Source organism: Anguilla anguilla, chromosome 5, assembly GCF_013347855.1.
Source record: "Anguilla anguilla isolate fAngAng1 chromosome 5, fAngAng1.pri, whole genome shotgun sequence".
Lineage (NCBI taxonomy): Eukaryota > Metazoa > Chordata > Actinopteri > Anguilliformes > Anguillidae > Anguilla > Anguilla anguilla.
In genome coordinates this window covers 10,989,328-11,013,694 of record NC_049205.1, presented here as the reverse complement: position 1 = coordinate 11,013,694, position 24,367 = coordinate 10,989,328, and the positions used below count along the sequence as shown (strand labels likewise).

General features: G+C 41.7%; 1 protein-coding gene across 3 annotated transcripts in view; it reads right to left on the bottom strand.

Moving 5' to 3' along the window:
* The window catches only part of gpm6ab (glycoprotein M6Ab), a 57,745-nt gene extending 35,804 nt beyond the window's left edge, over positions 1-21,941 (bottom strand). Inside the window, exon 1 of one of the 3 annotated variants that reach the window (XM_035419154.1) lies at positions 21,799-21,941. In XM_035419154.1, the coding sequence (XP_035275045.1) occupies positions 21,799-21,802 (4 nt within the window). In that variant the 5' untranslated portion in view covers positions 21,803-21,941. Of the gene's footprint in view, positions 1-333; positions 872-21,798 lie in introns of those variants that run through there. The other 2 variants (XM_035419155.1, XM_035419152.1) reach the window with 2 other exon arrangements.
* Positions 21,942-24,367: the final 2,426 nt, after the last annotated feature.

Here is a 24,367-nt window from a genome sequence, read left to right as displayed (position 1 = left end):
TTGGCAAATGCAACAGCGATGAATAAATTGTATACAAAAAGAGAGAAAATGTTCATATATCTGGGACTCATCTCAGCCGATGACGCTGAAAAGACAACCCTCGCTCACACCTCAGTCTCACTGTACACGAGGAAACAAAAGGTTTGTACGAGCAATCACAAGGAGCGAAAAATACCGTGCACATTCCACCCGTGTTTGTTTTTGCATTTACTCGCTCAAATGATACTGATATTACGTACATTCGCTGTGATACAAAAAGGAAAGGCAACTGTATAACGTGTTATAAAATGTTAGAATAAATAAATACAAAAAAAGCTGTTTTGGGCACAGTACCTTTTTGTGTCTGTCCTTCTTCCATGTTCTCTTCCATTGTTGCTAGTCTTTATTTTGCAGCTGCGGTACGTGATTCAGTAAAGCCCTCGGTAGAACGGTCAAAGCCCTTTTTTTTGGTTCTGGTGTTTGATATAATCTTTTTTGGTTCCCAGGAAGCACCCACGGGTAGTGACCTAGGACAGTCCTCGAAGCTTAGCACACAGACTCTCCCCCGCCCGCTTTGCTCGGAGACTGCTTGTCAACAGTGATTTCATTCAAATTACTCGTCCGTGAAAATTATCAATTTTCCTTCCCAACGCTGTCCATTGTAAGCCTCAGCGGCTAGTGTGCTGGAGCTCTCCCACCGAAACGGAGGGCAAATTCTGCGCTGTCTGCAACAGGGGCAAAGAGACGTTAAGCTTTGTGCCGCTTTGGACCTAGGCAGGGCAGGTGTTTAAGAAGAAGGGGTAGGGTTTGTGTTGAAATAGATGCGCCCGCACTGAAAACAGCCTTCCGCACCAAGAACAGATGGGAAGGGGTGTATCACAGAGACGAACAGACCACCAACCCACGATCCCCCTATTTCTGGCAGAATGGAAAAGCCCACCAGCCCCCGGCTAAATCATGTTACATTCGCGTAATTCTCACCCATCGAAAATTACTTTTTTATTGTTAAAGAAATGGAACGAGGCGTTTAAAATGGTTGTTCGTCAGTAGCTTAATTTTGCATGGGGAGGTGCAGACACAAAGAGGGGTGGAGGATTTACGCGGCAAATCCATTCTGCGTTTATAATGTTCCAGGTGAAGAAGACGCAAGTCCTCAACAGGTCGCTACCCGTCTCTTAAATTTGGGTGATCTGGGATTCGGGTTGATAACATGTTTATCGTCTAATCCGTATTTACTATATCAGCATGTAGTGGCATCACTACCCGTACGTGTGACATGAGCATTCTGATGCTGGATACTGCATGATTTGTATGGGAATAAGTTACCATTATCCAGTCGTGTTCCACGTTTACTCAATCGCTTGAGCTAAACACAGGCTACCATCATCACTGAGAAAGTAGCCTACCCCAATTCGGCTAGAAGACTGGAAATAATTACCATCACCATCATCATTATTGTCCTCCCAATAATAAGAGGGAGTTGGGGTTGAAAAAAAAATACAAATACATATAACACATAGCATCTGCCATGAAACTGCATGCAAGTATTTTATTTATTTATTTATTTTTGTGTACACAGGTACGGTAATCATGGCTGCCTAGTCAAGACGCCAAGCAGCAGCAGTGGTGTAAGTTGTAGTGAACTCACCCTGCCTATCATTAAATGCCAATGTAAAAATTACATGGCAGTGGAACATGCTCTGAAATGAAACAGACAGGCAGGGACCCACAGGGTTAAAAAAAAAAAAAAAAAACTAGAACTAATTAAATCACATGATGTCCACATCAGAGTAGGAGGCAGGTAATGTGAACTTAAAGCACCATGTAAAATTACGTCACTTGTTAAATCACAACCACTCTCTGTATATGTCATCATGTTGTGAGACAACAGCAACAGACTCCAAACGCAAATTTCACACCTAAAACATAGCTTCCTTGTGCATGAATTAGTGACGCCAAGACACACAGCTGGTCAAAACACAGTAGAGCAGCCAACTGTCCAATTACTTTTGCTCTGCTTAAAAAAGCAAGGTATGCACACAAAGGGCTGTAATTCCCACAAGGACTACCCAAAATGGATGTAGATACCCTCAAATTAAAGCTGACAGTCTCCACTTTAACACTACATTAATTGATTTATTTCAAATCCAATGTTCTGGAATACAGAGGCAAAATAGCAACAACAAAAAAATTGTGTCACTGTCCAAATACCTGCGCTGTATATAAGTGCTACTGAATGAAAAATTAAAATAGCAAGCAGCCATTTTTTTTGCACGTTGTCTGGCATTCAGCGTAGGCAATGTAGACCTTTTACCATTTCCTTGTGGGCGTACCATTAGAGGGGGCGCGACTGTACAACCCACCGTCATTTTAAACTGCTAAAAGGACAATACATAACATTTATAAATTATATTATCAAGTGCTGAATTACGTGTCAATTCACAAGCAATGTGTGTTGCCTAATATAAATATAACGTAATATAAATGAACAGTGCTGGAGGAGAAACGGAAAGCCAGTGCATTCTTGCCTTCACACTGAACGGGTTTTGGCTGTTGCTGGGGAAAGGACGCCCTGCCCTAGCAACAGTTGCTGGGAGCAGAGCGTCTCTCTCTCACACTCTCTTCAGACAGAGGCAGTGAGTGTGATTTTAACCGTCACTCACTAGCTCCTGGAATGCACAAACTTTTTCCCTCATTTTGACCCTAAAACAACACTCAGAGAGAGAGAGATTTCAGGAAGGTTAATTTCAGGAAAGAACTCAAGCCTGGAATGGAATGTGAAGGTAGCATTTATAGATGGTCAATAATGGTCAGGAGACTGAAACATTGTCCTCTCTTAGAATTTACTAAACAGGACTTAGCACAGGTCCCATGTATATTCATAGTGAAATTCATGCCACCAACACAACTGTCTTCTTCACTCCAGACAACAGCTGAAATTTGCATCTGAATTCTAAGTGACAACTGGTCAAGCCAAATGTAATGTAAACAATGAAATCTCATTTCCATCATTGTGTATTGCTATGAAGGCCATAACACTCCGTACCCTGGGTTAATGTTTTACTGTTTATTGTTTGCCAGCATGTCATAAAACAAAAGCACATATGATCAAAGAAATGTTGTGGGTATTCAGTTCAAGTACCCACTATTAGTACCCATAATAGTACCCACTATTTTAAACAGGAGCACCTTCTGTAATATGTACGCATTATGATGCTTTGGTGTTGTCTCTTTAAAAGGACAACTTAACTGACATATGTCACATTCTCCGCATATGGTTTTAAAGTTACAGATTAAATGAGTATGCAGGATTAAGATGCAATTTAACATACAGTAATGCTGGCTATGATTTTTCAATGTAATGCTATAAGCATGTGTCCATTCCTAATATTTATTAATATAATTATAACATCTGTATGGTGTTCTTTCCTCCTCTGTTCAACATATTTTCTGTGATTTGTCACATTCATAGCATGTTTTAACTTGACTTTGAATAACAGATTTTTGTTTTAATATTGTAATTCGTAACCACATTTAAATGCATGCACTTAAAAAAAAAAATGTTACAACAGAAAATAGTCAATATTCTTTTCATTGCCTCTCTAGCTGAAGCCAAATTGCTTTGCAGACACTTAAATTGAACTCAAAATCAAAAAGAGTAACAACAAATCAAAGTTTTGAAACCGGAACAGGTGCTATTGTGGGGTGATATCAGAAACCACACACTTCAGCTGAGCGACTCCCTTGGGAACGGTTCCAGCCACATGCACGGACTGGGCCCTTATAGCCTAGATATCATCTTTTCCATTCTGAGGTACGCCATCAGCTAACTATGACCTGGGAGTCTACAGGTGAGGTATTCAATTGGCTGTTAATCTATCCTTCTGGCACGAAGTGTGCCAGAGTCAACCGGGACTCCGGGTACTGTGTTAGCGCTCACCAGGGGCACACAGGTTACCAGTTGTATTCGGAGAGTCATCTCTCGACTGACTGGCCCCAGCTAATGTGTAGCTCGCTGTGGCCTGTGTAGCTGAATGTAGTCACTGATTCATAGTCAAGTGTACCTTTAGCACTCCCAGTGCAGCAAGACAGTGTACCTTTATTTGTTTATTGTTTGGTTAAAGAAACAGGAGAAAAGGAGGGGGTTAAAGGGTTAAATATTAAAAATGGGCCTTTGTGAAATCGCAAAGTTATCATTTAACTGACATCTGTAGTAAATTTTACCTTTGAATTGACTGAAAGAACACCCCATTAATGAGTGCATTCTGGCATAGAGAATGTTGGTGATAAATATCAATATTCATTAATTGGGCAGCTTTACAGCCAGTGCTTCAGTTTGTCTGATCTGCAAATGTCCAGTGGCAGAAAGCTGTTGCTTTCACTCAGTCCATCTCTAATTATTAAGAAAGTTTAGAAAGCACTGAACCTTTAAGCAGCACAGTCCATTTAAAAACAATGATGTTTACATAGAAAAATGACAGCTGTGTCAACTGCAATGTAAAACCCATGTTGCTTTTTTTTGCTCTATCTTTACGGTTGCCTCTTGGGAAGGATACAAGCCATGTTTCGATATGCCTGTTGGCTTTGCATTAGTATGCACAGTTGCTACACTCTGGTTTATATTCCGATTCACAGAAATAAAGCAGTGCTGGCATGACAACCTGACAGCCCCGCTCTCATTGGCTAGCGTGCATGAAAGGTGGCGTTCACCTTCTGTGGTTGAGTCACGCTGATGGTGGGAGGTAGACACACACAGGCACACGCTCACATATGGCGGTGCATTTCACATGCAGAACTTCGGCAAAGGCCTCGAGGTGCAGCTCGGTTACCTATTTTTAACAGAGAAATGATCTTCAGGGGACGCACCCGTATAGTGAGAACAATGGTTATACAAAATAAATAGTCTTTCTCAGAGTAATTTATATGTTCATGCAATTACCTTTTACTCACACAATAATGGGAAACAAAAAGCTATTGATAGATACCTTTAAATTTAAAATAGATTTAAATTTGACCTTGAAGCTAGATCGTGTGTGTACTGTAATATTTATTCTCAGATTATGTCTGTTGTCAGGAAAATATAGGCGCAAACATGTTCGCCTGTATCATATGATTCGAGTTACAGTACAAGGAGATTAACCAGCATGCACCGCTATCATGAAACTACTTTCCAAACCCTAGTCGACACTCCCCAGCTACCAGATGGTGTTACTGGCTGTTTTTTTTTTTTGCCTGTGAATCAATTCTGCTGTAAAAAAAATATAAATCACTTTGATGAATTCAGACTCCTCAACCAATTACATCACATCCACAGCCCATTAACTCACTTTGCACAAAACAATGTCACCAACTCCAAGTCTTTCATAATTCATAAGTTTTTTCATGCATGTTTGAATATGAGTGTGTTTGTGTGGAGAGAGAGATAAAGGGAACATTTAATAATTGGTAATTATGTACATCATTATAACTACTTTAAATGCAGGCACACCTATAGACAGAAACACACACTCCCACTCATGCTCTGTCACACATCCAGTCTTAAATAACATCAAGCTGTGATGGAGCTGGAGAGGTTAGTACTGTCTCTCCTATGCTGTTTTCACGAGGGCAGTCATTGGTTGGGGTCTGGCTTGTCAGTGGCTTGGTGCCCAGATTGTTACTGACTTGGTGTCAGGTTTTTCAGTAGTTTCGCGTCCAAGCTGTCAGTGGTTTGCTGCCCAGACGGTTTAACGGTTCGACTAAATACAGCAAGTCACAACTCTGGCTGAGGCCAAGATTCAAGTCCCTGACAGGTCCTCAAATTCATCAGCTGAATTTTTAAATCTAATTAAGCTGCTGTCTGACTGTTGCGAAAGGGGTATGAAGGGAACTAGCATACACCAGCTTCACAAAATACCTGCCATTGTGACTTCAGCCCATTTACACCCCCCTTCTGGTATCGGGAGAGACACTGTGCTGCAGCCCACAGTCTGAAAAGCACAGACGCACGTCAGAATGTCTGCCTTTGTGAGTCTGGCATCTACTCTCCATACATCCCTGCATGACTCCTGCTCTCCACAGGGGACAAAGTGAGTGGCAACATGCACACCGCATTCTTTGCTATCTGCACACGCTGGCAAGACTGAAAGGTGCTGTTAACCTGTCTTCTCGTTTCTGATGTCTTTATTGTGTCAGTTGTCTTTGCGAGAGAGAGAGAGAGAGAATGAATGTTGAGTGTAAAACTTGAAGTGTGGTTGTAACTCTGAACATACATTATTGGCGCTAATACAGGCTGTTCAGAGGTCAGGTTCGTGTCACCACTACACTTTGAGGCAAAGACCCAGACAATTGCACTTTACCCTGAACCATGGCTACTATTACCATGCTACTCTAATCTTAAATGGGTGCCTTGTTTGTCAAGTTTAAAAGGCTAGCTTCTGTCATCACATAACTTGCATCATGTTCTGCAGTCTCTCCATTCACTGACTGGTAGTCAAACTTACAAAAGCAGATTGTATGCAAGGCTGAGCACATTTTTAAAGTCTGTGGGAGATCTGGGTTCAAGCTACACCTAACACATTTAACACAACTTATTCTGCAGGATTCACATCAGCACCATCCATACATCTATTATCTATATCCGCTTATTCCTGGTCAGGGTCGTGGGAGGTTCTGGAGCCTATCCCAGCATGCATTGGGCAAGAGGCAGGAATACACCCTGGACAGTTCGCCAGTCCATCGCAGGACACCCCATTCACTCACACACTCATACCTAGGGGCGATTTAGACTGCCAATTTAACCTAACCTGCATTTCATTGGACTGTGGGAGTAAACCAAATTACCCGGAGGAAACCCATGCAGACACAGGGAGAAAATGCAACCTCTACAGAGAAAGGCCCCGGCCGGGATTCAAACCATAAACCTTCTTGTTATGATGCAACAGTGCCACCCTGCATCAGCACCAGTACCAGCAAAAAGACACATCAATATCACTGCTTGTTTGAGAGTTCTATTGCCGCATTACAAGTGCAGAATGAATGAAAAGAACTCCTTCCTGAAAGATATAATGGCTTAGCACTAACATGAGCACTTCACCTTAACCAGCACCAGTCCTCACCCAGGGAAAAGGATCAACGTCCCCAAGCCAAGGGGTTCTCCCACAGAGCCACACACAGCCAATCACAGTGCTACAAATGGAAGAGCAGAGAAGTGACAGAATCGGGCCTGCACATGCATAATATAGCACACAGCTCCTGGGAAGCCTACCTTGGTCGCTTCCACAGTACAATGCTAAAATAGCAGCAAACAAAAGGGGAATGTCCCTGATTTCCTTATGTTACTTCAGGCAAATGGTTCAAAGGAAAACAAACTCAAAGAGTATATTCCTCATTCAGCAAAAATGGTTCAAATTGCACCTTGACTTGGAAATTAAATTCAAATATAGCATGCATGTACAATATTAACATTAATCATATTAGTCAAGGAAAAAGTAAGGCATAATGATTGTTTGTATACAATATCCAAGTAACAATGCCAAGTAAATTCATAAGAATTCCAGTTGTATACATCAACATGAAATATTCCTAATGTATAAATCTCTCACAATCAGTATACCTTTGCTCAAATGATGTCATAAAGCAATGGCTGGATGTAGCTTCTACATCCAATTTCCCCAGTGCTGAATTGCAGCTTTTAGCTTACTTGTGTATAGATTGAGCTGTATCAGGCTTTCCCTGTGGAACCCGCCCCTGCGTATGTAAAGACACGGTAATAGATGACATCAAACGAGCTGGTATTTTAAGCATTTGCTGAGCATGTAAAAGACGCGGAGTCTGGGTAGACTCACAACAGTCAGTGAATCCCAGCTCCGCAGCAAAATAATTCTGCATCAATTTAGCAAAAAAAGCCTGAAGATCAAAGTGACATATAATATATATAAAGAATGGGCATCAACTCGTTGATCCCCATAGCCAGCACACCATGCAGCTGACTCTTGGCTCTTTGACTTCTTTGTTCTTTTATATAGAAACGACAACCTGCAAAATGTTACAAGAAAAATAAGGGAAATAAACCACCTCTCCTCTTCAGCTTGCTTCATAAATTGTTTTTACAGCACCATACATTGTGACCTACTTACCGTATGAGTAAGTGCTGAACATATCTTCTGGATACTAATCAGATGGGCTTGTGAACCCAAATGCATCTCCAAGGGGGGGAGGGAGGCACAGACAATGTATTATCCAGCTTAGAATTTAAGGCTGGAAAATAGCTTATATCAAATCTGTGCAGGGACTCAAAAAACAAATCTCAAGCTTTTCGACATAACATTTTCACAGTGTAGAATATTACTGAAAGCAGAGATGTATTATTAGCTACTGATGTATGTAGCTAATGTAATTTATAGTTAATGGCATCCAATTGTAACATCTTACATAATTTCCCCCTCCTCACGGTTCTTCCGGAGGTCCGTTATATGAATATATGATTTATATGAGTCACACAGGATCTTTGAGCAAAGACAGCAACTGGTAGAAGAGTGAGAACCCATCTTTTCATTGATACAAATAACCCAGCTGGAGTCTTATCCCTGTCAGAGCTGGAATCCCCAAACGGTGATGCACAACTAGCTGTAGCCCGGGGGTTCCCAAACAGTTGAGGTGCATTAGTGGGGTGTGAGACGGTTTGGGGTCAGTCACAAGACAAAAAAGAAAAAAAGAGAATAACTTATTGTATATCATGCATTGTATTTACATTAATTCCAGCCAAAATAAATGTTGCACTTGTAACATGCACTGAAGTATGTTAAAAAATGGAAATAAATTGCTTTAAACACATTTCAGTTCACTTGTTGATAAAGGTCAGTCACAGAAAATCGGTTTGCTTGTTAAGTTTTAGCTCTGAGAAGGTTTGGGAGCCACTCCTACAGGGTCACTCATTAAGGCAGGGGTCCCCTGGACAGAGTACCCCCCTCCTCAGCCATCAGTGACTGCCTGGCTTTCAGGCATCAGTTAATCAGTCCACATGTGCTCTGTCATCCCCCAGTGCCACACCAATGCTGTGGACTTCAGAGCAGAAGAAGCCTTCAGCTCACATCACGTCTGATGGAGAACGTCTGTACCAGTCCTCACTCTTATCAGCGCACAGAGGACACTGCATTAGCTGGGCCATTCCATAATCTGGAAAAATCAAATCCAGCTTCCACAGGGAGTAGGGGATAAAGGACACATTGTAGAGATGAGAATCTCAGCTATTGTTATAAACCTATTGTTATTTTAAGGATCCCAGTATTCTCTTCAGCTTTACATTCTGGAAGGAAGCCCACTGCTGTGATAATTGTTCAGCTAGAAAGTTAGCTTTGATCATGATTTCATAAACCTGGGCAATGGCAGCAGCCTGTCTCCAACGACAATGCAAACCCTTGATCAGCCGGCTAATTACAATACATCCCTATAGTGACAGCACATTTTTTTATCCTCCATTTTTCAGACACCTCCTGGCTCTTCTCAGACAGCAAGTCGGCCATCAAACGTGGCTTTTAAACATTTACATTATGTAAACGTGTCAACGATAGCGTTAAGAGAAGATGCTGTGCTCTCAGAGGGGTGGATGGACGACCGGTGTATGTTATTCAGCGATTCAGCTATTGCCCCTGAATCATCAAATGACTTTGGATTGAATAAGGCGAGTTGCCTAGGGCAGGCCGAGCCCCTTTATTATTTAGCTCAGATTAGTCATTTTATGCATCCGTTAGGCCCTGAGTACATGGTGGTGCGCTGCTTGCGCACTGTTCAAATAGACATCATGTGAGGGCCGATATACACACTCTTCAATCCCCAACAATTATTAAGACCTCATTCATTCTAAGCAAATATTATTATGTTGTCCCATGTGAGCAAGGAGGTACCATGGTAAACATAATACAGTGGGACCTGAGCATAATAATGCTTGTATGTAATTTTGGGGGGCGGGGGGGGGGGACTGGCTTTGGGGGAACTGCTATGGAAAGAAACATGCTGATCTTTCATTGAGTAAGAGTGAGAGTGCTGACAGAGGAACAGCCTCACACCATGGTAGTGCAGCCGATCTCTGCCTGATAGCACACGCTCTGTCTAAATGGAAAATCCATTGACTGTTATCACGACCTACCGACAAGGCATTAAACATTCAGAGGCATCAAATTTACTGGTGGGAGCAGTGTATTAATTTAAAGGCAATTATTGCTGGTGTGTTACAGAGGAACTGTGGCTGCAGTAGGTGTGAGTAGGTGTGCCAGCCATTTTCCTCTCAACAACACGAGAACCGCAAAGCCTGGAACACTGCAAATAATTACACGAAAAGAACGCCAAGAACCATCATTTCTGTCTATTAGCACATTGTCACCACTCATCTATTGTTAAACTCTTTTGTGGTGTAACATTCACCAGAATGAACTTTAACAGGCTTGAACCAACCAATTGAGTTGGTGCACCCAAAAAAAAACACCCAATTTTAATTCTGCAAGGGTAAAGAAAATAAGCACAATTACTGCAATGAATGCACTCAACATGGATAAAGACACGGCAATTGTTCACGCGCTTTGTCCTTCCGATTGCCGGAACGTTCAATTACAGCGAACGCCCAGCCCCCCTGCGCTCCTTTTCTCTTCGGTGTGATTAATGCGCACGCGACGCGGAAAGGGCGGAGCCTGTACGCCTCAGACAATGGCGTCTTGCGGGGAACCGCGGCGCCGTAAGCCCGGGAGTCCGGTCCGCGCCGCCGCGTTTCCGCGGAAGGCGGCGTCGCCCCCGAAAAGCTCCACTGTAAGAGCGCGCCGTTTGACACGCAATTAGTTATTTAAGGGTTCCTTAGCAACCGGGAGCACTGTAACTATAGAGACCCGTCGAACCTCGGCTACGAAAAATCGACAGCAGGCCGGCTCTCTGAAAGTAGTCGGGAAGCAGGGGAGTGCTCTTCTATTAATCACTCCCTTCAGAAATCTGCTGTATTTGTGATCTACTGGATGGAATTATTAGCCCAATAGCTCATCAGTTTGTGTGAAGCTGGTGCCTAAATGGTAACGCACAGCCCATAATAAACACTGCACTCAGCAGATCGATTGTCTTTTGTGTGCAATCTGTCACCCAATATGAATGTTTTTTCTTTTGAGAAATTCAGATTATTTTCATTGCATTCTCCCTCACTTTCCCAGATTTTAAACCAGCTTGTATTGTCATGTCATTGTCCTGCTTTTTATTAATTTTTGGATGTTACTCCAAAGATAAGGTTGTACTTTCAGTGTTTCGTCATCTCTGGTCATCTTATTGATACAGCATTACTCACGAACGTAGCAACAAGGTGGTCCTTTATATATCCTTTATATATATATATACATCATATATGCATATCTCTTTTCAAGCCAATTTCAATTTAGATTAGGTACATCCGGACAGAAAAGGGCATTTAAAATCCCATATGGTATGATAGTGTTGCAGAAACTTTCATTGTTCTCCTGAACTCTCAGAACAGCAGTGCCTGTTCTTCTTCTTACTTGTGGGGACTGATTAACTGTACAGAAATAGTAATTAAGTAAAATTACATTGTGAGTCTGGGTTTGAGCAAAGGTTCATTGGGATCTGCAGGAATGCTCCTTTCCCTGGCCAGTTAATGCATTACCAAGAAGAGCACATACGAAAAAAAAAAAAAAAACACATGCACACACACACACACTCACACACATGTACTGTACACACACACACACACATGCATGCATGGAGACCAGGCCATATTGGTCCCTATCTGCCTGACTGCTTAGAATATTCACATACAAAGCCCTCTTTATAAGTGATATTCATGGGGTGACCTCCCAAATGTAAGCCTAGTTTTTTAAGTGTTTTTATTTTTTTCCTTTTTTTTGAAAAGGGGCAGGGCAAAAGCTTACCGGCCCATGGCGCAATTTCCATTGGACTGGAGCTCCAGAGCTTGTGGTTGCGATTTCTGCCACCCCCTGCCCCCACCAGGGACATACAGCCCTTATAAGCCCTTAACAGAACTTTCCGGATGACAACCTCCCGGTACGGAGACAACTGATGATTGTCGGATGCATTTTTAAGCATTTAGGGGCCAAAAAAAGAACCTATGGGGACATCAACAAGCTCTTTGTGGCACTTTGTTATGGCACTCGGAAAATGGCCGCCTTTCCGGATTGCGGTCTACCCAGCTCCCTCAGACATTCCCCGACTATCGGCTATAAAGTATGGCAAGCCACAGAGATCATTACAGTTCAAAATGTGTGTGCTATTACATTAGGATAGATCTAATGAAAATGCCCAGCACTACACAATCAGATTTCAGCCTGATGGTTAAGTGGTAGGCAATCCATTGCGTGCCCCCGTGTATATATGACATAATGCAATCACAGACCAGGGCAAATTAAGTCCTTGTGTCATCACTGGATACCATTGACAGAAACAATCGCAATCATAACCGCCGTAATATGATTCCGAAAATATCTAATGGCATTACGTCGATGCTTAATGCATTGGCCGCTTCAGTAAAAGTGCCTGTTTCCTTTCTGTGCCAACCTGCTCCAGATACTTCCACAGGCTCATCTGAGTCATGCAGAAAATGCACACACACACACACATACATGCACACGCACACACACAGGCATGCGCACGCACATACTCGGACACACACACACACACACACACACACAAAGGGCAGCGGCTCCCTGCTTTACTCCCCTGTTACATTCCCAGCCAGTCAGCAAGCACCACAGCAACCAAGGAGTCCCTTCATGTTTTAAATAGCGCTCTGCAAACAGGATTAAAAATTCATTCAGTTTTACTCTCAAACAGAACCGTCAAATGCCCCCCCCTCCCCCCCACACCCCCTCCTTTTCTTCAGAAGCGAATGGCAGTGAAGTCACAGCGGGCTGTGTGCTCATTCTTAAGATGCACAAAGAAGCACGGAGCGTCCGCGTTCCCTCGTAGAATGCGCGCTGCATGGTGCAGCTCATCTGCTGCAGCCGCTGCACTGCTGCGCATCGCAGTTTTTCATGCGGCGGGCAGTAAGGGAGAAGGCCTCAGACAGGATCTGCGCAGACCAATGCATACGCAGTGCCTGGAAATACGATGATGTAATAACTGTGGCCGAATTTTATTTCTAACTTCTGAATTTTGTTAATTTCCTTTGCTAGGATCATGGGGATGAACACATTATTTTTTAAAAAAAATGTATTCATTTATTTAGTATTTATTTAGTAACAAGAGCTTAATCAATCTCCTAAGAGCCTGATTCACATTTATTTTTCCCTAAAAGATGAACAAAGAAAAGTGACTGTTTCAATAGGGGTGAATGGATAGAATTTTGTTGAGATGGGCCCTTCCAACAACCTGAAGTACATGTATCCAGTTTCTCTCAAGCAACCTGAAAAACCATAAAAGCAGGTGCAACTGCAGTTCAAAACTACAGAGTACTACACTTTTTAGGGGTATTGGGGGACATTTTAGCACTTGCACTGGTCACTACAGAGGAAAATTAGAACTTTATAGACAGATGACAGAGAAGGCGAGAGAGAGAGCAGTGTTTGGAGAAAAAATGGTATTCAGAGGTAATAACTAACTGGGTGAAATAAGGCTCTCAAAAAGACCACGTACAAACACATACGCAAAAATGCTGTTGATAGGTATGAGAGAGATAGAGCGAGAGAGAGAAAGAGAGCGAGATGAAGTGTAACTGAATGGCTTATTTATAGAAACCTCCCTACCCTTTTTTTACTCTTAGATGTCTCATATCACAGTCTGATGTCAGAGAACAGCTTGGAAGACTTTTTTTCAAAGAGGAATGGCTAAGCTCCCAGAAGTATCCTTCCCAGATATTTTTTCGAAGGCAAAATAATGCATCTGCAGCTGGAAGCAAAAAAATAAAAATAAAAAAAGGTTTAAATGTTCATTAAACCATCATCGGCGAGCGCATGTACAGAGACATGCATGCACGCCCCACCCGTGACTTAGATGACACTGTCGCCTCCCCACATTTGCCCAATTAAGAATGAGTGTGCGAATGCTTGTGTGTTAGCATGAGTGCACGTGTGTGCGTGTATCTGTTTGTGATTCTGGCCAATCTGTTCAGGGGTCAGACACCGTGTGCCCCAAAGTTACCACACAACGCAACATGAGGGCCTGTGGACCCTGACATGCCCATACCACACCCTGCAGCCACCCTTCCCTCTCTGAATCTCTAGTGACAGTTAATCCATCAGGACTCCCACCCCGCCTTCCTATATTGCACACAGTAAAATGTTCAGTGTTAAATCAAATCTTACAGAGTATATAATGGTCTCTGTTTGACTCAGATTTACTCTGTAGGAGTTGCATTATCAGTGGACATCGCTGTGCAGCCCTGATCAAACTGCATATCATTCTGCAGATGATATTTAAGAGGGCTGCTGTCCTGCCATCAAAGCAGCAGCATATTTGTATGCGTGCAGGGCAAACGCATACATGCCCACAGCAGATGGCCAGATAAAGCATACAGTATACATATACATTAACAGATGCAGGAATGATGTAATGCCATTCCCCAGCTGAAGCAGAACGCACGGTTTCCTTTCCGATTTTTCGAACAGAGGGAGTTATGGAATTAGCTGAAAGCAAGCTTATCACTGGCTCCTGGTTCAGTATTAGCTTGTAACCATGGCAACTAACTCCAGAGAGCTGCACTATGAAGGTGGTGGTGGTGGTGGTGAGGGAAGGGGTGGGAGGGGCACCTAAGAAAAAAAAAAACAGACGACACCTGATGTAATCCTACATCTATCCTTTTTTTCCTTCTAAATATTGCTTTAGCAAACGCTCGAGCGTGGTGCTATGATCTGCCATCTTTACAAGATGAACACCGAGCATAGGCCTTGCATTAAGACAACATGATTTCGCGATTAGATTAAGAAATACTCCTTTCTTTGTAGGAATAGGAAATCAGGAAGCAAGCCTTAAGATGATGCCTTGAGAGGCATTTCTCAGAAATGAATCCAGTGTGCAAGAGTTGATGCAATGGTGGGCATTATGAACACACAGATATATATGCGATCAACTGCAAGGAGGTTTGTTGAAAGATGTATGCATCTTAAAAAAGATACTGAAGAGGCACGATGCAGCAAAGACATTCGACTGCATTTGTCAAATCACAGGCTTAAAATTCTCACATAGGTCATGTAGTGATCCTTTGCTTATCCCAGGCTTTTCAATCTACATTACTGATTTGAGTAACACATGTACAGTACCACTCTTCCTACCACTCCCTAAAGGTTTTCCATTCATTTCAATGACTGCCAGAAGTTAGGAAGTTTCGTAAGCACTAGACCCAAAAAACCCCACTATCCATCTCAAAAGCTGAGTGATAAAGGCCATGGGAAAACAAGAGTGAGCATTGGGCTGCCTTTTGGTTGTTGGAGAGAGCTTAAGGATTTGAAATGGTTGAAAAGATACAGAGAGAGATAGTTGGCTACCCTTCTGGTCAGATGACGTAAACTAAGTAAGTCATAGCAGGACTGAAGAAGAACATTCTGCAAAGACATTTAGATTTATTCAGCCTAGTGTTATCTATGATCACATTGGTCTGATAGACAGGCTAATCCCTGAACATACACCATATTTTGCTAAATTATGATTTTAGAGCAGCATAGTACTTGTGGGTAAAAACATTTGCTGACATTAGCCAGTTCTTTCAGTAAAAACATCACATTCTTGCATATTAACATTGATAACATAAACATTGCACAAGAGCATCAATGCACAGACAAAGCAGTTCATTTAAAGGTTGGCTGCCAGGAGGACTCCAATGTGTTTATTGGGATTGTGAAATCATGTTCAAGCTCTTCCTGTGGTTATGAAAGCCACTGCAACACTGTTTTAAATCTCAAGCCAAGTTTCTCAGCACTCAGCATAAGTGTCAGGATTTAAAAATCTTTCTGTCCATTATAATAATTATTTGACCCGTGGGAGTGCGCACTGGCAGAAAGAAAATGAAAATAAACCCAACCAACAGAAATGGCTGTGAAATCATGATTTCTGGGCCTGTGATTGGGGTATAAAAGCAATGGGTCTGTGGTCAGGCATGAGGAGCAGAATTCACTGAAAGAAAAACACAATGTCTCCTTAGAAAAGAGTTTCACATGAACACACTGTTGCTAGTACAGTACTGTTCAATCTGACGTGAGTACATTGTACTCTGATACATATATCTTATCTGCTTTGGACTCACATCATTTTTTATTTAGAGTCAAATCTTCACTGGACATTTTCTGTGATACTAAACAACAGTGTAGCTGTTTTTGCTATGGAACTGAACCTACAACCGTCTCTCTGGTTAGAAGTCCAGTTCTCTCAGCACTACATTGCAGCCACACTCCTACGGTCATGATGCACAGAACTAACATCAGATTGGCTAATTCATAATCTGAAATTCCTAAAACCTCAACCTACTGAAAGCCCTCTTATGACCTCATAGGAAATTTGAGCATGAGCAGATGAAGTTGCATGAGTTGACATCCGTCACCGCCCCATTTTTCCGACTTAATACTCCTGGCCTGGAAAATAAGCACTGCCACCGAGAAATACCTTTGATGGTCAATTACACAAGACTTTTCCATAATTAGTCCACACTTTCAACTGAATGTTGATGAGCAAGGCCTAGGCAATATGAATGATGTATGACAAGGTTTTACTGTGACAATTATAAGATTTGACCATTTCATTAGTCATTATAACTGTATGTGGGCTTATCTGGTACTTTGAGCCAGGGGTTCTATGATTTTCTCCCAACCTTTTTTTAAGAAGCTTCTTTCAGAACACACACCTCAAGGATGAATCATTTTTAAAAATCCAGACAAAATAACAGGAAATGGAGCCTCCTGTGTCCCGGGCGAAAGACTTAATCCCGGCTGTTTCCGCCGATCTACTGCATTTCACATTAAAAGCCCCCTCCCCCGCCACAACTTCAGCTGGATAAGCAGCCGATATCTGCAGGTGTCTTCAGCCTGGCAGAGGAGATCAGAGGAGCAGTGGCTGGTCAGACGCGCATGGAGGGGTGTCGGTCCACGCGGGGGAAGATTTGTGAGAATGAGTTGCAGTTGCTCTAGCACAATGGCTGGCAGGGACTCAGTGGAGCCCTGCCAGGCCTCAGGGTTATGTGTGAACTCACGCTGGGTTTCTAAAAGAAGAAGATGAAAAAAACGACCTAACGCAGGACTTCACTTTTTATGTACTCACACAGATAAGATGACAGTAAAACACCGATTTAAAATGATTGTTCATTGAATAGGATAAAATCATTTCAGCAGACTGAACAACTATACTTGGACAAAACTATACTTTCAGTGATATGCTCGATAAATTGATACACGTTCTGGGGATAGGGAATACTTTCAGATAGGGAATATTCAGCAGTCAACTTTTACACCTCCACGATATATTTTTATTTGCACAAAACATGTCCATACGATTTTATTTTGGTCCTACATGCATGGCACAGATTAGATGTAAATACTTTCACCTCTTGCCCCCAGCACACAATGGTAATAATGAAGAACGCAGCCACGCAGACTGTAGTCTTTGTACCACTGCAGGCTTGGAGATGAGTACTTTTACCGCCCACCGGCACACAACCGTGATTCTAGAAACCTTGGACAGATGGATTTGCATACAGTCTGACAGACCAAGAATCTGTGAATCGCACCGCATGGAATTAGATAAAATACTCTGAAGCAGTAAGGAACGGAAGAATGAGGGGGATGAGATACTCTGATAAAAAATGAAAGCGTGTATATATAGGGGCTTATTGCACAGTGTGCTTATTGTCCCTGAGGGAATCCAACGCGTTTGAGACATGAACAGGATGGAGAAACATAAATAGTCTGGCTGCCAAACGTCTTGTTCCGGTTTGGCGTGCATCACAGCAAATCGTCTGTTTTTCAAATGTTGGGTTTTAATTCACTGTCAGGGCTGGAAGCCGTTCTTCCCAAAACATGCATTACATTCACTTAGCAGATGCTCTTATCCAGACAGAGTTTTGAAAGCAAAGAGCATCAGTGTAATGCTCCAGAATACAAAACAGGAAGGCACAGATAGCCCATTTATATTCAAGACATGTAAAGTCAGCCAAACAAACCAACAACTAGTAGCATAAATAAAAAATAAACATCACTGTAGATAACCTATCTGAACACAGCTTATACCCATAACGTTACTACCCCAGACGGACATTCAAAAGGAAATAAATAGCTAGTGAGGGTCGGAGGAGCCATTGGGCAGCCAAATGAGATGGGTCTTCAATCCGCTTCAAATGACAGGTGCGAGCTCTGCTGTCTTGACCACCATGAGAAGCTCAGTCCGATGACCAGAAAAGACTGGGGATGTGTAGGCCAAGTGAGGCCGAGGCTGGTGACGAAACAGATTATTCCGTTTTGTCGCCTACTAGGCGAGCCCTATGATGTAGAATCTGATGCGAGCTGATATCAGTAGCCAGTGGAGGGAGATGAGAAGGCCGAGCCTGTGGACACTGTGGCCCTAAACTAAAGGGTGACCTGCCTTCCCAGGTAAGTCTGGGGACAAATAAACACCGAACACGGTCACTAGCTCCTTCCATGGGAGCAAATAAAGTTCAGAACGATGGATGTTTTAAGCACAGTGGTTTGCACTTATGACTACTATTTCATGCAATGCTGTGGACTCTTCACTATAAATCATTGAGACTCAACTTCCACAGCAAAAATACCTTGGCAGCGTTTCCTGACTCACATTGCAGGCTCCAGGATGAAATTCAGCATTAGCATACTGAAATTCATCCTGGTTTTCGGTGTTATTTTGGTTTTATTTGTCTCACGTAGACAAATAAAAGCAGAAACCAAACCAAACAAATTAGTGTCATCCAGTCCAATGTACACAAGCATGAAACCATGACCTACAAACAATGTCTTTGTAACACTATAGTCCTTTCCTTGAAATTGTGTTGCTGATTAATTTCGCACGTATCCTTATCCAAGCCAAATAAAAGCTGACACATTCTATGCGTGATACGTTTTCAGGGACAGATGTTCACTCAGACAACCCAGGTTTAGTATGGTGCTGGAAGGGAAAAACATCAGGGCCTCACTTTGGGATCCAACATGCTTTTGGCTACAGGTGCCCGCACCCCCCCCCCCTTCCCCCCCCCCCCCACCCCACCCAACTGCTACACTACATTGCAACATCACAAACACATAGCAAGAATAAAGAAATCACAGACAGGATCACAGAACCATACATTGCGACCATGCCTCTGGGTAGAAGGCGCCGGAAACAGATAGTCCCTCCCACAATCGCCATCCCTCTGACTCCAACAAGACACGGAATGAGGGTCACTCGTGCACGTTTCCCCCTTGTGAAGTCAGGAACAAGATTCCCAGTGACCCAAATGAAGTTATGCGCATTGACAAAAAAGGAAGAAAAAAAAAAGAAGCAGAAAAATCCCAGTCTCGAGTGCCAAGAGGGACAGAAATGCTTACACAAACACTGTAACAGTTGTTGAGCCTATCAAAGGCCCCACACAGGAGGAGAACGCACGCACAATGCGTCCATTTAGCCCCTCATGTGACTGCTGACTGCATAGCATGTGGAGAACAACGCAAAAACAAAACCACAGAGAGGGGTGAAGGAGTGAGATCCTCAACAGCGTCCCTTTCATCGCTCGACATCACTCATTACTGACTGCAGTACATTACAACATGGCAGCGAGCCTCCACTAGAATGCAAAATGGACAGGTTGTATCGATTTCAAAATGTCATCATTGTGTGGTAAACAGAAGTAAATATGCAAGAAAAAGCATGAAAATCTGAAACAGAATCTGAAACAATCAACAATTAAGTATTGTGGTCACAGTATGGTGAGACAATTGGACGAAGCAACCAAACGCACAGCTCTGAAGTTTCTGTGACTATTTTCTTTTTTTCCTAAGCTGTACGAATAAAATTAAAAAGGTTAGTGTGTTGCCAGGAAGTTATGTAACAGTGAATATTTTTATGTCTTACTCAGACACTCGCTTTCTTTTTTTCCCTCAGTTTTTTGCATTGATTTGCCTCTCAGCATGCAATCTGGTTGAATAATGAGGTTTGATGAAGACTGTCTTTGTACTGAAAACTATGCCGGTTCATGGCTTTCTCATGCCATTTGGCCATTCTCAACCTTCTCCGAATACAGTGAAATTACATTCTATCATTATCCTTTCTTTTTTTAATGAACTTTGTTTTTATCGATTTTTCATACACAAATTGACAATAATGTTAAAGCACTTGTGAGTGACAGTGTCATGTTATAGTAGTGCAGTAGAATAAAGATTCAAAGTTACGGGATGAAATTTAATCTTTTATGCTTGTACTAGTGCTTCTACAGCACTGGGAAAGATGTCACCAGACGATGTTCAGCCAAACCATGTTTCATGTGAAATAAAGTTCCATGGATTTCTGCCTTTCTCTGTGTGAAGTAGCAATTTGCTTCCACGGTGTAATCACTTTTTTATGCCACAGCTCAGCAGACAAAAAAGAAAAAACATTTCCTGCTATTGAGGAGAACTTCCTGACACTGTAACACCTGATAGGATTTTGTTTTACACCAATAATAATGCTCAGCAAGAAGAAGAGTCCAATAAACTATTTGTCAAGAAAATGAATGATTCATGTGCTAACACAGGCAGCATGGAGTCATTTTAGTTAAATTTTAGGTAAAATTTCACAAAACGTTTTTTTTCCTTTTTTTTTTAGTTCCATCTTTTTAATCTGCGCAAAGGTACAGAGTTGAATGTGAATACTTCAGCCAGTTGTGTGCTTTAATCGTTTCTGCAATTGGTTGGACAATCTGTGAGTGTCAGACTACATGACATGACTACATCACAAATTAAACTGTAAAATAGGTATGACGTATGTACAGTACTGAATAAACACCACAGTCAGCCACGGCTGTCACTACTTCTACCACTTAATGGTCAAGTATTTATTTACTTATTTATTTTGGGTGGGGGGGGGGGGGGGGGGGGTGTGGGTGGTAATATAGGGAGAGAAAAAAACAAGAACAGTTCTTTTAACCTGGCCTAGGTCAACTCTCTCTCTCTCTCTCTCTCTCTCTCTCTGCGTGTGCTTTATCTTTTTCATTTTTAATTACAGTGCAGCTGCACTTTCTCAATGCGGGCTGCTTGTAAAACGTGCTGCGCAACTGCAGCTGATGGCGCATGGTTTATTTATTTATTTATGAATGTATTTTTTATACATTTTTATTTTATTTTTTATTCGCGTTCATTCGTTTTAAAACAATTCAGTGCATTTGGCGATGAATGGAACTCTCTGCACTCTCTTGGACAGACTAAGACCCTTAGCCATCGGTCAGCAAACGGCAAAACACAGACGGCCCCACGAGACAAAGCAACTTTTGAGCTATCCAATTCAGTGTATTATTTTAAACAACAATGAAGTAATATATAATTGTCCCTTAAACTTGTGGATTGAAGTGAGTAGCCTACATTGTGATGGTTGATTGCATGGAAACAGCATCGACAAGCCTATTGGGCTATGCAACAATAACATGGGCTTTTTGAATATTAGCCTATAAAAAAAATAACATAGCCTATTTAACAAGCACATTTGCTTATCATAGCGACAGGACATGTGCTTATGTAGTTGCAATAGACTATCACTCTGCTAGGCAATCCCCCGCAAACGGTCCACCGTTCATTGCCTTCACTACTTCAAGGTTCGCAGTGTCAGAAGCAGACGAAATCGCCTGAAGTGATTCCGCATACTTCACTTTTTAAAAAGTAATGACCGAGGTGTACTCACCCATTGAGAGTTATTGTGCTCTGAATGTGACGCTCTGCTTAGTAGACTCGAGTTTTACTCCAGAGTTGTGGGCTAACTTGTTAGGATGTTCTTCGCATGGGTCGGAAAAAGCAGACTGTGGGACCAGTCGACGTCACTGAGCCCAGAAGCGGGCGGAGTTCTTTGCGGCAGAAAGTGATTGAGAATCAATGGGGTTTTGTGCGAATGAATCAATGAGAAACTAGTTACAAAAGTGTTCCTGAAAGAAAAGTGCATGGCGTTTTGTATTCTGTGGAAATCCGTCCACCGGGTTTATCCCGACTTTCACTCATATCAAGCTGTTTAGAAACAGCCCGTTAGAAAGTGCCAGGATAGTACATGCATGCGCTTGGTTTAACCCGTCATAGTCATTGTAATTTTGTCTGCATTGTTATTTTTCAACATTAAAAAGGACCCACTTGAGGGTTGACTCAACTGCAATCCCAGGAGGGGCTTGTTTACCAGCTGATATGCCTAAATTATCTTTACAGTAGGCCCATCTGCATTAATGGGAGGGCATGCGCCCCTTATCATTCAACAACACATTCCTAACAGTATGTCCTTTGTCAGCTTGCATAGTGCAGAAAACTTCTTCCTAAAAGAAAATAGCATAATGCATCACTTTTTAAATCATTTTTATTAAAGCACACATTAAAATGGTCACTGTTACAGCTCAGCTCTAAACCAGAGTTAATATGAGCCCAATAGGGAACATATTTAGACCTACTATATCAAGAGCATAAAGTACTCTTTTAGAATGGATTGAAGAGTGGTAATTTTGTTGTACTTTGTACTTTTTTTTGTTGTGTTTCACATAATTCTTTCTCATGTGATTTTCTCATTGTGTCCATTTTCACATGGTTTGCAATGTATCCGTTCATTTATTCTTATAAGCTGAATGTCATAAGGAATGTATGTGTGCCATTTACAAGAACAAACTGAAAATTAATTTTTAAAAGAAATGTATGAGGTTGAAGAACACATGGACGGGACAGTGGGTTCCAAGCAAGCTAAGGATAATTCTAGTCACGTGATAATAGACAAGGCAACCATGAGGGAACACTGCATGAGGAATAGCACATCGCTAGCACACAAGTGGAATTCCCAGATTATCTTATGTTCCTAGCACTGTTCATTTAAATATGCATTTGTCATTGTTTCAAGCAAAGCATTTAAACAAGTGTTTTATTTTACACAGGGGAAGGCTTTTTTTGTTTCATTATGCTGAGAAACTTACTCCCAGTCAATGTATTTCCAGCCTGTTTTTTCAAATCAAAATTATGACCTGTTTTCATTTAATGCTCACTTTTTTCTGTTTTTTGTGCATTATATAATAATGAGATTGATTGTTTGTGCTGCTTCCAGGTTCACGTCCTGTTTGTTAGACCAGTCAGTGTGAACTGAGATTTGTATCTCTGTGGTTCTACTGTGCATAACAAGATAATGCATGTGGAACATACAGTACAGAGGTCTAGACCATGCTGTTAGCCCTGGAGAATGGAGTGTGAACCATTCAAAGCTGAAATAATGCTGATACAAATGGCCAATACTTCTAGTTAAGAATTTTTGCAGGTATATGAAATGAAATGGCTCAGTACCTCTAACACATGGACACTTAGATTCATTAATCCTAATAATGAATCAAATTATGTAGGTGTGTGTGTTTGTATCCACTAAACACCAGTCCATGGGCCAGGGCAGCTTATCCTGGTTATAAGTTTTATTGATCAACTTAAAGGGTAATTAAATATGCTCAAGGCGATATTTCATCAGGCTGAATCCAAGGAAATGCTAGGCAGCGCACTCACACCATTGAAAGACTGTAGTCAATATACTATGTAAAAAAAAAAATGTGCTGACAGTATTTTATGATGAAAGGGATGTACAGGCATGTTTGCTGTAGTTAAATGTTCCCTGCTGAAGGACAAGAAACAGATGAGTTTTGATTCAGTTTTGTTACCTGCACATGTACGCATGCAAATGCACAGTTAAGGTTTGGAAAGCCCTCCTCAATCCATCCATGCAGAACACAAAACTATATTTGTCCCGTGTATTAAAACGTATGGTATATAATTAACTTAGTCTTATGAAACCAAAAAATAGGCCTACACTTTGACCAATTGTAAAGAAACAGAAATAAATCTTAATATTATGTATAATTGTCTTGCCTAAGTATTATTTAGTCCATATCCAACTAAGATGGTCTATTAATTATCCGGCTTACACTGTCAATTGTCTGTGTTTACCACATCATGTCTGCGTTACTGTGGTGCTCTCATCTTTTCTTTCGATCTGTTTTCACCTATCTTAGCTGAACACACCCTTATCTCGCTTGAAAAAAAAATAACGATTATAATGGGAGCAGCGCCATCTGTTGCTGTGAGCACGTAATAAATAAACGGGGGAAAAAAACTAACCATTAGGCTTCCTCTCATTTGAAATATAAAAGCTCTTTGTCTTAATTCGAAATAAATTCAATATTATATAAGCATCTCTTATAATTAAATACTATGAACATACATTTCCATCTATACAGTAGGCACAATATTAA